This window comes from Geospiza fortis, unplaced genomic scaffold (assembly GCF_000277835.1).
Source record: "Geospiza fortis unplaced genomic scaffold, GeoFor_1.0 scaffold27, whole genome shotgun sequence".
In the NCBI taxonomy this organism is placed as follows: Eukaryota; Metazoa; Chordata; class Aves; order Passeriformes; family Thraupidae; genus Geospiza; species Geospiza fortis.
Genome location: NW_005054329.1, coordinates 5,460,026 through 5,478,035, shown reverse-complemented (window position 1 = coordinate 5,478,035; position 18,010 = coordinate 5,460,026). Strand labels below are relative to the sequence as shown.

The window sequence follows — 18,010 nt, the reverse complement described above, 5'->3', positions numbered from 1 at the left end:
CCTGCTGAGTTTTACTTGGCTCCTAGTGTTCTTGCCATATTTCTAGGTATCAGCATGTCTCTTTCTGGCTCCCAGTGACCCTCTGAGTTGTTTGTTGCTTCTTAGATACTGTTTGCCGAGCTTTTACATGTCCCTCTGTGAACTTGATCCCCTCTTTTTTGCTGATAATCTGTGTTTCATTTCAGGGAAACTGTTCCCATGGCTTGTGGGGAGTGCAGCGCTTCAGCACTCGCTCGGCGTCCAGCACGTAGGAATATCAGCCACTTCCAGCACAGAGAACTGACGTGCAGATAGCAGAACCCTGCTGCAAGGTGAGGGCTCTGGGCCAGCTCTGAGTGGTCAGACCAGGGGCCTGCTTAAACATAGATGCAAAGCACAGTGCATGAGATAATTGATATTGAGGATAGGTGGTTGGTCAGACAGCGGTGGTGTTTAATTGTAGTAGTGTTAATTAAATTTTGGGAGCCCTTAGCCAGCTTGGAGATGACAAAGGAACTGAGCCTTGTAAAAAGTAGAATATAACAGTATATAGTCGCTCATAAAATTAAATCCTGGCCACATTAACCCTGACTTGTTACTGCACTTAGCAGTAAATACAGAGGCTGCCTGGTAAATGTTTTGGTGACTGCTGCTTGAAAGGAATGCAGCTGAGAAGTAGGAGGAGCTGTTGGTTTGGTGGGTGCCCTTCCATTTCCCGTGGGCTGATGTTTGTCCTCCTGTATAGGCGTCTCCAGGCAGCTTTTCCCAGTGCACTCACCTGTCACCTGTGTGGGTGTCAGTTGGGCAATGACAGAAACTCATTGCAGGAATCTCCCAGCCTCCTTGGTTGTACCCTGGGACAGTGATTAAAGGCTTTGCAGAGTTCTGTTCCCATCTTCAGGATGGGAAATTCTGTCCAGCTTGGCTGTGTTCTGAGCAGGGATGTGCAGTGTGTTCATTCCAGAATAGAAGAAGCCCCTAAGGCTCATCTGGTGTTCTGGCAGTTCACTGACCCTTTTCTTTTTTTAACTTTGTCATGGTATTTGGAAACTCTTTTAATTCTTGTAGGTCAAAGACAACATGCATAAATATTTCCTTAAAGCATGCCAGAAGCCATGTTTTAAAAGCTAATGTTGCCATGCTTGAGATGTGAGTGCCTGAAGCCTTCCACTGATGACTTTCTGAAGCTGGTTACATTATAGTAGCTGCTGCAGGCAGTCAAGAGAGATGGTCTGTGGTTTGGGAGTTCCTTGTGCTATTAAAAAAAATAAATGAAATAAGCAGTGGAGGTCACATGTATGAAATTATTGCTGTTTGATTAGAGCAGGCTTTTTAGAAGCCTTCATGTGCTTTTTCCAGATACTAAAGAAGGTTTTTGTTCAATAGAGTATTTCAGAAGCAAGTCTTTTTGTGTTTAACTGAGCTTGACTAGTATCTCAGAAAATAGAGGGGCACTATTTGGTGAGTCGTGCTGGAGAAGGCTTTATTAGGATTTCTGTGTGGGGCTCCTTAAAGTGAGGAGAGATGTGTACATCTATTGTTTTGGTAACAGTTAAAATTCAGAGTCTTCAGTTGCCATGTTGTGACTCTCCCTTTATGCATTTCTACAAGTGTTTTCAAACCCAGCCTCAGTTTAGGCTATGCACACTAATACTGAACAGGCATTCAGCAGTCTATATGCTTTGGAGAAAGTCTCTTGAATGCTTCCAAGCAGCTTTTTTCTTAAACTGTTGATGTGGTGCATGTGTCCTGTATTGCAGCTTGAAATCCAGTTGCTATAGCTGGGTTATCTCTGCCCTTCCTGCTGCTGTGAAACTGCTTTTGAAACTAAAAGGTGAATTCAGTCCTGGCCCCCTTGCTGACGTTACAGTGCTGCCCTCACCTTGTGTACCAAACATTGTTAACATTGCTATAAAATTACCTGGGCAATTCACAAAGCTCCTCTAGTGACTGCTGCTCCTGGAGCTTCAGCCTTCTTCTGTGCACAGTAAAGATGTGCGCTGGACTAGTTAACAGGCTCTTCTTTAGAGTTGTGGATTTATCCAGCCTTGATGATGCAGGGTGAGTTGGTCTGTTTTTTATTAACTAATATAGTCAGAAAATGTTCTGAGCTGGAAGTCACAGTTTTGGAGCTGGTGGTCCTGAGGGCAAACCCTGTAGGGAATGTATGAAGAGGTACTTGCTCCTCTTTGTTCAGACTGGTGCAAAATATTAGTGTGCTGATAGTTGATGTCTTAATTGTCTTGCATTGCTCTTGTCTGTGTCGTCTTTCATCTTGACTGGCTCATCTCTTGGAGCTTGAAAATAGCTGTGGTAACACCCATGGATTTGTGCATGTTGTGACAGTCTGTCATCAATGAATTAAGTTATCCTTGCTTTTACTCACTTGGAATTTAGTGTTGACTTCTTATCTGTTGTTAGTTATGCCAAAGCTCTGCTCTGTCTACCCTTCCTACAGAGAACTGAGAGCAGCTGGTTCTTCCAGCTCTCAGTGCTGGAGTTAAGTGCTGAAGAGCCCTCTCCTGCATCTGGTGAGGTGCTTGGAGCTGGTCTGGTTTTCTTAAGTAGTTACTAGCAGAATTAATTCAATCACTTGTATCAGGCAGCACAAGGGACTGCTTCATTGTGTTGGAGGAAGTCAGTTGTGCTTTTCCAAGACAGGTTCAATGCCCTGTCCTTGAAGCATTTTTGTTATGGCAAATAGAAAATTAATTTTGGATAGGAAGCCTGTGGCCATGTACATTCATAATTTATAAGCTGACACAGCCATTTTGCTCTGGTTTACATCAGTGTTGCAAGTCATCTGATGGACTTAAATTTACAACACCAGCACACAGTCCCTGCCCCAAGTGTCAGTGATGCTGGGAACTACAGACTGTGCTCAGTTCTGTGCAGCTGGGGCAAAACACTGTCAGGAGGCAGAAAATGTGGCAGGCCAAGCTAAGTCTAGCATGGATTGTTCTGGTGGTGCAGCTGTTCTTCCCTGTACTTGTCAGGACACGCGTGGTTGTGTGATGGTAAACAGGAGCTGTTGCACTAAGCTTGAGACTGACAGTCTTGCATCTGACAGAGTCAATTAATGGCTAGGTGTAAAGATGATAAAATACTACCCCTAATGTAGGTGGTTTATTCTTTTTAATGAACTTCAATAAAGACAATGTGATGCAGTGGATTCACTTCATCCTGCTGTGTCATGTGGCTTGGGTGGGGCTGAACATTGTGAAAACCACCTTGCCCTCCTTTCAGTGTTGGGTTCACTACCTGTTCCACCCTGTCAAAATGATAAGTGACCCTTTTAACTTGACATAGAGTGGTTTGGGTTGAAAAGGACCTTAAAGATCATCTAGTGATCATGTTGATTTCTCTGCCTCAGAAGATGTTTTGTCCCACAGGAGGGGTTTATCTTTTTAAAGCAGAAGGGGCCTGATGCAGGAATAATGGTTATTTAGGTCTTTGGTATCTGGCTTCACTGCTGTTTTGTTCTAAGCAGCAAAGGACAAAACAACTGCAGTTGTTCCATCTCATGTCTTGGGCTTTTTCAGATGGTCATGTGGCTGTTCTTGAGCTTGGAAGGTTGTCTGAGGGGTGCCTGAAAGCAGCTCTGTTTTCAGCCTCCCTTTCCCCCCCCGCCTCCCTTTCCCCCCCCCCCCTCTTAATTCTGGACCTAATAAACATGGGGGAGGAGAAACATAAATTCCCAGTCCCATTTCTGCCTAGTAAGCTCTTGCATTTCCTGATTTTTGAACAAAGAGTTCTGTGTCATGCCCTTCTTTAGGATTTCAGGTGGCAGCTTGCTGAGGAGGGAAGCTCTGCTCTGTTGAAAACTTACTGTAACGTGTTGTAGCGCGTTAATAATCAGGGCTGTAGCCTTGAAAGCATCAAGGTTTTTATTTCCTCTATCTACCTCTGATGCTGTCAGCACCTGAACAACTCCCTCTTTCTCTGGGCTTCTGAAAGGTAAGAAATTCTGTCAGTGGGGTTTGACTTGTGCTTTGCAATCCACAATTTTAAAATGAAATCAACTGGTAATTAAAAATGTGTAGACGAAACTAAAGGGTTGCAAGATTCAACATAAAAATTCATCCATGTCTACTTACCCAGAACTGTTTTGTGAGACTAAATGTGAGGATTTTCTTCAAATCGGGGGGTTTGTGCATTCTTGTATGTGTCTTGAGGTTGTGCATATGTGCTTTCTGGCCAATAGCTTTGTTAGTAACAGAATGGCCGACAGAAGAGGACGAAAGAGGAGGCTGGATAAAGTATTCAGCAATGGTGAGTCAAGCTGACAAACTGGCCAGTGAAACAGAGCAGTGATGTTGTTTCTGTTCACTCTGTCCTGAGCTGAATGTGCTGGCCAGCAGCTGCAGGCAGGAATTTGAAGTACTGTTCAGCTAGGTGTCTGTTGACAATAGGTCAATCTTCCGTTTTTGAAATTAAATGGTTTTGGATAGAGGAATTGTCAAAATCAGAGAATAGCTACTCTGTTAATACCTGTGGTTTGTGGGAAGCATTCATGCTCTCAGCTCTGTCAGCCTTTAAGGTGCTTGCTGCTTTTATGATACCTGTCAGCTAGATGCATTTAATCTTGTTTCTGACTGGTTTTACTGTGTAGGTGTGGTTTGTTCAGAATGTCCCTGTTATTCCAACATGAGTGATTATCTTTCTCCTCCAGGTGTGTTTGGTAAAACATAGGATTAGTACTTGGTGATGCTTATGGTTGGCTGAAGGCTGGGTAGGTTTGGCAGGCTGGTTATGTAAGTCTGGAACTGCTGTTTCTTCACTTGGGACAGCCTGTTCAGCATTAGTGGGGAGGCTGTAGGTTTGTGCCCAGCAGGCTGAGGCAGAGATGGTTCCTGGTGGGATGCAAATCTGGATCCAGGTGAATTTGCAGGCCCTGAAGAGGTATTTAGTAGCCAAACATGGAATGTGTAAATATTTCAGGAGCATGTTTATCTTGGCTGTATTGATCCTGTTATATAACAATGGGGCTTTAACATACAGATCTTTTACTGAACAATCTCAGATGTTGCTGCTCTAAACTGTCCTGAGGTGGTTCTTTATTGGGTATAGAGAAGCTCAAAGTAGTGTTGCTTGATGTAGCTGAAACCCTACAATGTTAAAGTTGTTTCTAAGGGGGCAGGGGTTGGGGGACTGCCCCGGGACTGTGGCTGGTAAGTTGACAAGGAGTTTAGACTGAGAAGTTTTATGTATCAGCTTATGCAAATTTAGTAAAGTCAACTTGTCCTTAAACTTAAGCACTCTTTCAGAATCTCAGTATTGATGACTTCTGTGACTGAGGTAACTACACTGCAAATTTGCCTGTTCCTGAGCTCCAAGTGGAGGCTCTGCAATTTGAAGTATATATGAAAGAGCTTGGACCCTTCTTCACCAACACTGCCCTGACACTGAACTTCCTTTTCTGTAGCTGTTCCTGTCCATAAGCTCATTCACTCAGTTCAGGTGTTCTGTGCTCAGCCCTTGGTGAGGCTGTGGGCTAGAAGTGACTTGGCAAATAAAGCTTCTTCACAGTGAATATTTTGCTGCTGACATACCATCCTGGAATCCAACTCTTAAAAAGAGCAGAAGCTTGAAATCTCCAGTGTTCTGGTCCTGGGGATCTTGGTTTGCTCTTGGTCACAAGGGAGGTAACTTTATTTCTGGCCAGCTCTTTTCATGCAAGGATTGTTCCCAGTCCTATGCCAGAGTAATACCCTCCATGTAAATCCCTCTGTTCTACTGCCCATGTTGGGAGAGTTGGTGTTCCAGCTACCTGGGTGTTTTCTCCCTATAGAGTGGTGGAAATCCCAGTCCTTGTGGGAAGAATCCTTCTGTGCATGGGAGAATCAAGTGACAGAGATGAGCCTGAGAATGTGGTTTGTAGTCTGCTGTTCTCATCCACCCTAGCAGCAAAACTGCTCTGATCCAGCATGGAGAATGTTGCAGCAAGAATCGTGTTCTAAAATCACTACAGGATGCAGTTCACAAAATAAAAATGACATTTGATGACAAGATACATCTCTTGATGTAGAACTATCAGGAGTTAGAATTGAATTGCATGCACAGAGAATCTGTTGAGGAGGGATGTGACTTTCCCCATCTACTTTTTCATTTTGCTGGGTACTTTTCCCTTTCATTGCAGATACTGGGAATAAGATTAGATAAGACAGTAAATTCCAGCTCCTGAAAAGGTGGGCCCTAGTTTTATTGTTCCTCTTTGAGACTTGAATGGGGTCTCCACTGCTGCCAGAAGTGGGAATTTGCTGTCAATGTTCTTTTCTTCCCCTAGTGCCCCTGTCATTGTTCCTGGAAGGCAGGAGATTTCCTGCTCCACCCTGTTAATTGCTGACACTGAACTGTAATAGGTTTCAAGGGATGCTCATGATTTTTTTTAGCTGTCTTGTAAGTGCACAGTGTAAAGGGGGATTTCCTACCTCATGTGACTGGTAAGCAGAATTAGGGAGCCAGCTGTGCTAATTTCTTTTTGATTTCCTTCCTACATATCCTGAGCTACAAATCAAAGTGAGTAAAAGGTTCATTTCTTGTGAGAAAGAATTAGGCATTTTCTGGATTGAGCAAATTGAGTAAACCCAGCACTACAACACGTTTGCAAGTGTCATGAGACCCCAGTTCCTGAAAAGAGATCATCCCAGTTTCGTAATCCTACTATGGAGAGTCTGATATTTCCTACAAGTTTCTCTACCAAGAGGGAGGAAGCAGGAAGGTCCTTTGAGGACAAGTGGTATCAAGGCAAGAGGAAAGAGATAAACATATTTTTTCCCTTTGATATGGAGTAGAAGGAGTAGGTTCTTTCATGAATAGCTGTTTAACTGCTGGATTCATTTCAGGTGTTCTGATGTGTAGAGAGAGCTTCTGCTTTATCCTGCAATTATTATTTCTGTAGTACTCACAGACAGCTTTTCCTAAATGTATCTCGCAAGTGGGCTCTCCTCTCCCTGAGGCAGATGTATTCCAAGGAGGAAGCTGAAATGCCTTGCCTAGGGCTTGCAGCAAGGCAGTCACAGGGCTGGGAGGGAGGCTTTCAACACCTTGTCAGTCTCCTCTGGCTGCTCAGATGCTGTCCAGAAGACGTTCAGCTTTGGCTGCTCCCTCCCCTTTGGATGCACAATTCTCCTGCCCTGTTTAGTGCAGTTCCTTCTGCAGAGGTGTGTCAGCAGGGGCTCTGCACACTTCTCAGGGGATCTGCAGTCCTACAGGACGTTTTTTTCCTCTGACAGTGCTCTAGATCACTGTTTTCATCCCTTGTTTGTGACTTTGCTGGTTGATCATTTATAGATTTGCTGTTCCTTGTTTTACTGAATTTGTAGAACAGGTAATACCACTTTTTCCCCTCAAAATTACCCATAAAAAGAAAGTGGAATTTCCCCAGTCTGGCTTTTGTGATGGACTAATGTAGTGTTGGACCTGGATGGGCAGAAGGAAAAATTTTACTTCAGGAATGGTTTTCATCTATCAATCTACCACCTGTAGTTACTTGAAACTTTCCCAAGCAGCACTGAGCCAAAGTTGTCATTTGACCACTTATTGTTGTAAACAGCAAACCAAAGAATAGAGTTCTGTATTTAGTATCTCTAGGGAATGTGGTGCTTTCGTGTTAGGAATGGCTTTCTTTGCAGTTCAGTGGTGGAAATTAATTTGAAATAAAAACTTGAATTCTACCAAAGCAGGTGGTGTGGGCACCCCCCCCTTGTCACAGAAGGCTTTGTCCCAACCAGTGATATTGAGCTTTTGGCCCTCCAGGACTTGTTGGACTGTCTGTACAAATGAAATCTTATGTCTTGGGGTAGCATGCTTGAATTTTTGTTTTCTCCTTTATACTTGAATTGTGTGAGTTTCAAAACGGCTGAAAGACTAGTGCTTGTCTTGCTCCTGAACTCTGCTAAAAGGATGCTGTGGTATTACTGCTTTTTCACTGTCATTAGAATGAGTTACAGTGACTCCATGTTCTTCTGTGTTACCTTTCAAATAGGGGAATTTTGTCAGCTCCATTATCCATGGATCAGTCAGGTTTGGGGCTTTCTATGGCTTGTTGAAGAGCTTGCTCAAAGTTTCGTCGGCAAGTCTAAAGGACAGAATAAGCTCTGCCATCAGGCCTGTGCTTCCCAGAACCTTTTGATTTCCCTTGTGACGCTTAAATCCCTGCTGGGATGAACTCTAGGTTGGTCAGAGAAGCAAATTCTTCGAAGTATGTTTCCCCCTTCTTCTGTTTCTGAAGTAAGTAAGGCAAAAACACAGCTGCTACAGCATTTCAGTACTGAATTTCTCAGAAGGCAAGTAGCTAATCTTTCCTTGGAGAATTAACACAAAGGAAGGAAGCCAAAATTACTTATTTGGAAAAGTCATGATGTTGAGCAATGTTTTTTCTCTTTTCCAGCTTGCTTTATGAATGTTATAATGACTTGCATCAATGAAGTGGTTCTAGGAAACATAACTGTGTTGTATGTAGATATTTTTCCTTGCCCCTTCAATCTGAGAACCAGCCATATGCAGAATTTTATGTAGAAGCAGTAACAAACCAATGATAAATATGGTCTGTGTGTAGATTTTATCACTTCTAACAGTGCTGGCAAATTCCTTCATCCCTGAAATAAAATCCCTGGATAAAACAGTAAATTTCCAAGTACTGGTCTGGTCAAGGGAGTTAAGTCTGCCCTGCGAGCTTTCTTTGAGTGTCTTACCCCACAGACTGCTAACAATAAGTACCAGTTCTGAGGTTTTGTGACAATTTGTCTGTCACGGGAGGCTGAACAAACATCACCGCCTGGGCTGTAGCAAATGACTCAGAGGCAGCCTCATTCATTTGTCTCGCAGTTACTTGAAATTGCATCTCAGCTAATCCCAGTTTTGCTATGCCAGCACTTAACATGTGTTTTCTCATGCCCTCTTGAAGAACAGGACAAAACTCTCTAAGCTGTTTCTGGTTTGGTTCCAGGTGAATCATGATTCCAGTCACTGAGCTGCGCTACTTTGCTGATACTCAGCCAGCCTATCGCATCCTGAAGCCGTGGTGGGACGTCTTCACGGACTACATTTCCATCGTGATGCTGATGATCGCCGTGTTCGGAGGGACGCTCCAGGTCACCCAGGACAAAATGATTTGTTTGCCCTGTAAATGGGTTACCAAAGACTCTTGCAATGACTCTGTCAGGGGATGGACCGTGGCAGCTCCGGAGCGTCCCTACTACAACACCAGTCTTGTTCCCTCTGCTGATTCGGGGCCTACAGGGATCCGATACGATCTGGACCGGCACCAGTACAACTATGTGGATGCGGTGTGTTACGAGAACCGTCTACACTGGTTTGCCAAGTATTTTCCTTATCTGGTGCTGCTACATACCCTCATCTTTCTGGCTTGTAGCAACTTCTGGTTCAAGTTCCCAAGGACCAGCTCCAAGCTGGAGCATTTTGTGTCTATTTTGCTTAAGTGTTTTGACTCTCCGTGGACAACGAGAGCATTGTCTGAGACGGTGGTGGAAGAGAGTGATACCAAACCAGCATTTGGAAAAATGAATGGCTCCATGGACAAGAAATCCTCCACGGTCAGTGAGGATGTGGAAGCCACCGTTCCCATGCTGCAGAGAACAAAGTCTCGAATTGAGCAAGGGATTGTGGACAGGTCTGAGACTGGTGTCTTGGACAAAAAGGAAGGTGAGCAAGCCAAAGCACTCTTTGAGAAAGTGAAAAAGTTCCGTACTCATGTGGAAGAGGGAGACATAGTTTATCGCTTGTACATGAGACAGACCATAATCAAAGTAATCAAGTTCATTCTGATAATTTGCTATACTGTGTACTATGTCAACAACATAACGTTTGATGTAGACTGTAAAGTGGACATCGAGAGCTTGACTGGCTACAGGATGTACCGCTGTGCTCATCCTTTGGCCACTCTCTTCAAAATCTTGGCTTCTTTCTACATCAGTCTGGTGATTTTCTATGGTTTGATCTGCATGTACACACTGTGGTGGATGTTGAGGCGGTCACTCAAGAAATACTCCTTTGAGTCCATCCGGGAGGAGAGCAGTTACAGTGACATTCCTGATGTGAAAAATGACTTTGCTTTTATGCTCCATCTGATTGATCAGTACGACCCCCTCTACTCCAAGCGCTTTGCTGTCTTTCTGTCAGAGGTGAGTGAGAACAAATTGCGGCAGCTGAACCTCAACAATGAGTGGACTTTGGAGAAACTACGCCAGAGGATCACCAAAAACTCTCAGGATAAGCTGGAATTGCATCTTTTCATGTTGAGTGGCATTCATGACACAGTCTTTGACCTCATTGAGTTGGAGGTCTTGAAGCTGGAGCTTATCCCTGATGTCACTATTCCCCCCAGCATTGCTCAGCTCACCAGCCTTAAGGAACTGTGGCTCTACCACACAGCTGCCAAAATCGAGGCCCCAGCCCTTGCCTTCTTGAGGGAGAATTTGAAATCTCTCCACATCAAGTTCACAGACATTAAGGAGATTCCTCTTTGGATTTATAGCCTGAAGACACTAGAAGAGCTTCACCTAACAGGGAATTTGAGTGCTGAGAACAACCGGTACATTGTGATAGATGGACTGAGGGAGCTGAAGAGGCTGAAGGTGTTGAGGATGAAGAGTAACCTCACCAAACTGCCACAGGTGGTGACAGATGTTGGTGTCCATCTTCAGAAGCTTTCCATCAACAATGAGGGTACCAAGCTCATTGTCCTCAACAGCCTTAAGAAGATGGTCAACCTGACAGAGCTTGAGCTGATCCGGTGTGACTTGGAACGCATTCCTCACTCTATCTTTAGCCTCCACAATCTGCAGGAAATAGACCTGAAGGACAACAACTTAAAGACTATTGAGGAAATCATCAGCTTCCAGCACTTACATCGTCTCACTTGCCTTAAATTGTGGTACAACCACATTGCCTACATCCCCATGCAGATAGGCAACCTGACCAACTTGGAACGCCTTTACCTGAACCGTAACAAGATAGAAAAGATCCCTACCCAGCTCTTCTATTGCCGAAAACTTCGGTACTTGGATCTCAGCCACAACAACTTAACTTTCATACCACCAGACGTTGGACTTCTTCAAAACCTGCAGAATCTGGCTGTGACAGCCAACAGGGTAAGTGAGCAAAGAGCTGAGTTGCTGTGTGAAGAAATAGTGCTGGCACTTCTGTTATCTGTGTGATTAAACATGCTACAATGGTCTGTGGATGCAACTGGCACTGCTTTTGTATCTCTCTGAGGGGTTTATCTAAGGCCAAACATTGCAGATAGCTCCAGGGCAAGCCTGTCTTCCAAGAGTCCTTGTCCTGTTGCATTTCCTCTCTTTAATAGTGAGGCTGCTTCCGAGTGCCAATTAGAGGCCGTTTAGAAACCCTTCAAATCAGTTGTTTCTCTGCAGTTGGAAGCATGTAGTCTCTAAATTGTCATCAATTTTGGGTTTAAAATGGAGATCTGAGGAACTGTAGTCTTAATCTAAAACTATGTGTTTAAACCTGTCTACTTCAAACATGTACATACACTGTGGGAGCAGCCATGTAGGGAATACATGTCTGGGTTACAGCTTTCCTTAGAGTAGTTTGCATTTGCAAGGAGTACTCCATAGTTTGGTCTCATAAACATGTTCTTTTTGTTTCAGTCTAAGTGCAGGGCAGATAAGAGAGGACGACCAAGTGTGCTCTGCTGCCTGATTACCATAAGATGTTTCTTGGCTTGTGTTGGAGGGTGTTCATTTGCTTAAAGCAAACTATACCCATGTCTAGTTCTTTGTTTAAGACTAAGGAGACTTTATTTACCATATCTGACAAAGCTGAAGCTTTTATTCATTCTGTCTGCAAATTCCTGGGAGACTTTTTCCCTTTGAGTTTATTATCACCTTACGTTGAAAGAGCCTCTAACATAAGTACAAATTGCAGACAGATAATTAAGTGCTTCTGGTTTCTTCTGGGACCAAGCAGGATTGTCCTGGAGCAGTGCTAGTTTTCACTGTCATACATCAAGGTCCTTCCTACTATTGGCAAGATCTGTTCCTGGCTGAACACTGCCAGATTGCTTGTGAGAGGCACACAACTGCTTGAGTGTGGTTTGGCTTTTCACAGAAGTGCTCTCAAATCAAGTATTTAATTGCTAGTGTATTTCAGTATTAGACAGGGTTCCTAAAACTGCAGCCATAATTTGAGGTTAGTGTCTGAAGGCTTGTGCCTCTGCAGAGTAAGGGCACACAAGGGGCAGTCATTCAGCAACTCCAGCTGAACATCTGCTCACTGGGGTTTCGTGGCACTGGAGGGTTATGCCTCTGTTTGTGTGGGTGGCTGAAGCTCTGGTAAACTTTGTGGTATGTTATTGTTCAGAACTCGGATAATTCTGCACCTTTTGCCTTCTGGCAGCCTTCCTGGCACAGTTTCCCAAGGGTTAATCTGCAGTGTATCCTCTGCAGTTTTGGGGTGGAGCATTTCTTGGATGAGTGGAGTTAGAGGCAGTTCCATTTCCTGCAGCACAATGTGGCACCACCCATTTCTCTCTGAAAAAAAACCAACATGCAACAGGAAGGCTGGAGCAGCCTTTGCTCCAGTGGGTTCAGAAACAAAAGGTGGTGACGACCCCATGGAACAGCCAGCCTGTACTAGATACCTGTGCAAGCCAGAATTACTGATAGCCTGGTTATTCCCAGTAAATGGTGACAGCAGGAAACACAAGGACTGGGAGACTGGCACTTCCCAAGACCAGGAATTATCTCAAATGTCCTCTCCTAGTTCAGCAGTCTTAGTAAATAGAGACTTCTGGAGTTGGCTGGCACTGCTGTCCTGTACTGGAAAGCAGGCTGCTCTAACACATTGCTTCCTTCCTAAACCAATACTTGTCCCTGAAATAACTATTATTTTCAAGAGTCTGTGATCATATGTTGCTGTTTGCAAAACACTCCAGTACCAGTAACAATGACTGCATTGAATTGTTTCTAATTGGTCTGGTTTCATCTTGGCTTTTTCTTAGATTCCTCCTCATTCAGAATGGATTACAGGCTAATTTAGTACAAATGATATGCTACATAATTTGAGTTTAGAAAAGTCATGTTTGCTTTTAAAGGCAAACTATAGCCTCCAAGCTGAGACTTTGTATTAAGGGGAGGATCCTGAGTTGCTGCATTTAGTTTCTAGCCTAGTGTTTGCAAACCTTAGCCATAGAAAGAAATTATTTGGGAAGACTGGACTATTACAAGGATTTGCTAGAAATAAGGCTTACTAAATAAGTGATTCATGGTTACCTGAAGGTGGTGCTGGGAAAGCTAACAGCTGCTGACTTTGTTGTTTTATTTTTGGCACTGTAAAAAGCCCCTAGAGCCTAGAAAGTCTTTGCAACATTTCGCAGCCCTACAGAAATGATGGAAGAGGATTGGCAGTTTTCAGGGCCAGGAGGTTGTGCCCATATAATCTCTGCCACCTTACAGCCAAACTAGAAGTCCTGATTAAATCCAGTCTTTGTTCAGTGTAATGTCAACAGTAAAATGGCATCTTAAAGCAAAGGAGCTAAGATCCAATGACAAAATAAAGGATTTGTGATGGAAAGAAGCCAACACAGATGAAAGCATTGACAGTGTAGGCCAGCTGTGAGCAGGTTTCTGGTCCCCTAATCCTGGCCTTGGAGACAACATCAACATCTGCTTTAGCCACCATCATTGGTGATCTCTTGTAACTAGTGCAGTGTCTGAAAGAGGAATCCATACAATCATAGGGGAGCACCCAAAGCAGGAAGCTCAGAAAGCAGGAACTCGCTCAAGGGAGAAGTGGACGATTGAAAACAATGACTTTGTAAACCTTGGAGCTTCGTGTTGGCTTGTTGGTCACCTGTGAAGGTGTGTCTGTGTCTGTTGGTGACTTTCCCTGCGATTGGTTTCTTTTTTTCAGATTGAGAGTCTCCCACCAGAGCTGTTCCAGTGCAGGAAGCTGAGAACCTTGAACCTGGGAAACAACGTGCTGCAGTCGCTGCCCTCGCGGGTGGGAGAGCTGACCAACCTGTCGCAGATCGAGCTGCGGGGGAACCGCCTGGAGTGCTTGCCCGTGGAGCTGGGAGAGTGCCCGCTGCTCAAACGCAGTGGGCTCGTGGTGGAGGAGGACCTGTTCAACACCCTGCCCTTGGAAGTCAAAGAGCGCCTGTGGAGGGCAGACAAAGAGCAAGCTTGAACCCCTGAGAAAAGGGGAAAGCCTCTGATCAACTAGAAGGAAGCAAAAGGCCATTTCAGTCCCCTTTCACCCAGATGCTCCCCTTTCTCCACTCCAGTCACTATCAAACTGGCCGAGGAGTACTTGACAAACATGACTCTGAATGAGTCAGCTTCTTGCCTCAGATGCAGGATGGGGGAGGCTTGGGATCAGGATGAGGATCAAGACAGATTAATTGGCCTCTGAGCAGGGCCCAGGGGGAATTAGAGGGGTTGCTGTTCTGCTGAACAGGAATTGGGGTGAGGTGGATGGTGCTGGTGAGAAGAAATGACCTTTGAACGGAGGAGAAAATGAATGTGGGGATTGCTGCATTGCTCCTAATAGGGCTTATGTGTGTCAGGGGCCGAGGGAGTCCAGTGTCCTGCAAGCAAAGATCAAGAGACAAGGAAACCTCTTGAACCTCCATCTCTGTGACAGCTGGTACTGCTCCCCTCGGACTCAGATTCAGTCAGTGAGCCCCCAGACTGGGGTGGGATAGGACACAGACAGCTGATTTTATCTAGATGCTGGCATTAGGATTTGGGAGATAAACATCTCGCAGCTGCTTGAAGGCAGAATTTTTTTTACTAATTTTCTTTCCCCTTTGCACACTCCCCACCTTCTCCTCTGTCCCTGGAGAAGGAACCAAATCTTTAAGATTGCACTACTGTAATGGTTTCAAGTCACTTGCTCGGGTGAGTAGATCACAGCATCCTTCTCCAGCTGATGTCTTGGAGGCACTAACTGACACAGTTCCAGAGCTTTAGCCTGTTCTGAAATGGATGGTTATAGTGCAGGTGGAAGATCTGGATAAAAAGCAGTTGGACTGTCTAATCTACTCTCTCAGAAGCATTGAGTTGCTTCTGGCTTTTAGTTCCAAGTTACTTTTTAATTGCTGGTATTTTGTTGCATATCAAGTAGAAATGTACAACTGGCCAGTGTGTCAGGGGCTCACATGAGGCTGGAGAGGAAATTTGGGCTTCCTCTGCACCTCTTGTCCCCCATTCTGCCTTCCCCCAAAATTAAGTTGTTAAATTAAGTTGTTGAGTGCTCTGCCAGTGTTTTTCGTGGACGCAGTCTAGAGAGCTGCTTGATTGTTCTCTTCTGTTGTTCCCCTCACTTTAACAGCTGTCAGTTCCTGTTACACCTCTTGACCTAAATAAGAGGCTAATGCCGATTGAACCTGGTGCTGGAAAAGAAATCTTGTCCTCTTGTTTGTTCCTTCCCTTTTCATTCCCTCATTGTTAAGGAGGAGAATGAGAATCCTCTGTGGACTGAGCTCTTCTGACTTCCTGAAACAGGGCAGCCTTTACTGAAACAAGTTCAACCTGTTTGGTGGTATTTGTCAAAAAACCCCTCAACCTTCTGGGCTGGCAGAGGTAGATAATGTGTAACAGTTACTGATTATCATGTCCTTAAGGTGGGGTGGTTGAGATGCCTCTAGGAAACAGAGGTTTTTGTTCCTCCATCAGAAGGAAGAGGAGATGCCTGGACCTACAGGTCCTGGTTGTAACATTCTGCATCAGACCAACAGGTTGGCTCCAAGGTGCAGTGCTGCAAGCTGGGGGATGACAAGTTTGGAGGCCTCCCATGTGTACAAAGGGGGAAGCTCCATCCAGCTCCAGAGTGATTCTTGACAATCTGCCAGTGAATGCCCTGGCTTATCACCTGGCTTGTGGTGATCCCATGGATGCTGGGGCAATAAGGCACAGTGTGGCTCTCTTCATCAGATGTAAGATATGAAATATATATATACTAAATATGCTGAAACCATGAACAATGTTAACTGGACTCTGGATTTATTGATGTTCAGATGCTTAAATAAAGCTACATTAAAATCAGGAGATCTGTTTATAAAACTGCTTTTAAGAAAAATGTAAATCTTGCTTCCCTTAGTCCATTCATTATGAAACGTCTAAACAGTCCAGGGGATAATATAATTAAATCTCCATCTGGGAGGCAAGGTACTGTAAAAGCTTTTCTGGCTTCTAATAGGGTTAGTGTCTTGAAATTGTGTTAGAGCTGGGGCCACAGCTGAAAGGATGGGGAAGGACTGATGCTGATTGGATTGTATTTGTATTTGCCCAAGCATTTCGGTTCACAGAAAGGACAGAAATTGTTAGGTGTGCGCTTAGCTACAGAAATGCTGTTTTCCAGTTAGTTCCCTGTGGTGGATGTGGGGGCTGTTTGGATGGTGAAGGAAGCTTTTTTCCTTAGTCTGTGCTAAAAGATAGCACTGGAGAATAATGGCCCCTGTTTGCTATTCAGGGCCACTGGATGACTGTTTTATTACTCATGTCTTTTAGACCAGGAAGGGCTGAAAGGGCAAAGCACCCCCTGGGAGTTTCACCTGGCTCACAGGAGCAGTGAGATTTCTCCAGGATGTCTAGACTGGAGATGAGTGCTTTGACTTTTGATTCCAGGTGTGGTTTTAGTTATACAACCTAAACTTTGCACAGCTGGGTTAGAGTTTCTATAAGCAGCCCCTTACAGTATGTTACAGTGCTTCTAGAAGCTTGCAAGCCTCCTGAACAGCTCTGAATCCCAGCAGGATGGGTGAACAAAAGGCTGTTCTGCCAGAAGGGAGGGACTGCCTCCAACTCCAGTGCTGTGCTCCTGCTGCTTCCTGAGTAGAGACTGCCCTGGGCCTGAGGTGTGCAAAGCAATTTTAAGACAAGCTGGTAATTGATCGTGCATGAAAACGCCAGCTTTGTGCTGCTTTTGCAATAGTCCAAGCTTAACTCTTTTGGTTATGGCTGTTGGGGCTTGAGAGCTCCCTGTGTGGCAGAATGGGGATGAGCAGTCTGATAACTTGCAGTCTGATAACTTTTTGTACTGGAAACACAGGTGACACAAATACATTGTCACTCTAAAAGACAGCAATATGCATTGTTTACTTCTGATATGTGCTGCTTGGTCTTCCAGAGTATCAGTCTTGTATGATGAGATGGAAAAAGCTTTAAAACTTCCAAGGATAGGATCTAGACCATGAGTCCTGAACATGTTTATCACTGAGGACTGCTGCAAAACTCAACCCACAGCAGAGCGAGTTACTGCTCAAACTTTTCTGGATTGCTCATTCTGTGAGGGATGTCCTTGCATCAACAATCCATCCTCACTTGCAAGTATTCAATCCATGAATATTCTGTATTTTCCTTCAAGTTTCCATCAAAATGAAGCTTAAGGGGTTTATTTCTGACACAGATCAGTGCATTCACAAAAAGCATTCAGTTTAAGCAGACAGTCACTGCCCTGGTCAGTGTCTTGTTCTCCTGACAAGCTGTTCAAAACAGTAGCAAACCAGATTATTTATTAGCTGCTAAAGCAGACAGCAACTTTAATTAAACCCACCTGTTTCCTTAATAGCACTTCTGAGCTGAACAAGTTCTTGGAGATCACAAGGATGCTCATCCCGTGGTAGGATTGAAGGTTAGTGACATGCACTTTATCTTTCCTGCTAAATACCCCAAAAAGTGATAAGTTGCAATTAATTATTTTGAACCAGCTGAAAGGCAAGGAATACAAAACCTATTAAATGTGTAAAATTGTGCTGTACCCTGACACTGTGCACTGGAATGTTAGCTGAAGTTGTTCTGTGTTTCAGATTACTTTCTGATTTTATTTGATCCCAAATTAATTCAGCAGCTGGAAGTATTTTACTCTGTCAGTCTGAGTGGTTAAATAGCTGTTACAGGTATCTTTCATGATGTGCTGTTCTTTCATATTAATTGTCACTTCTTTTTAATAGCCTACCTCATTTTTTATTTTTTCTTATTACCATTTATACACTCTATTTAGCTCACTCCATTTTAATTAAAGTTCTTGGTGTTCATTACTGCAA

The 18,010-nt window shown here is 44.1% G+C and overlaps 1 protein-coding gene across 1 annotated transcript; it reads left to right on the top strand.

Moving 5' to 3' along the window:
* Positions 1 to 99: 99 nt before the first annotated feature.
* Positions 100 to 16,045, top strand: LRRC8A (leucine rich repeat containing 8 VRAC subunit A). Its single transcript, XM_014307157.2, has 3 exons — positions 100 to 311; positions 8,930 to 11,093; positions 13,876 to 16,045. The coding sequence occupies exons 2-3, from the start codon at positions 8,937 to 8,939 to the stop codon at positions 14,149 to 14,151; spliced, it is 2,433 nt and encodes an 810-aa protein (XP_014162632.1). The 5' UTR covers positions 100 to 311; positions 8,930 to 8,936; the 3' UTR covers positions 14,152 to 16,045.
* The last annotated feature ends 1,965 nt before the right edge of the window (positions 16,046 to 18,010 follow it).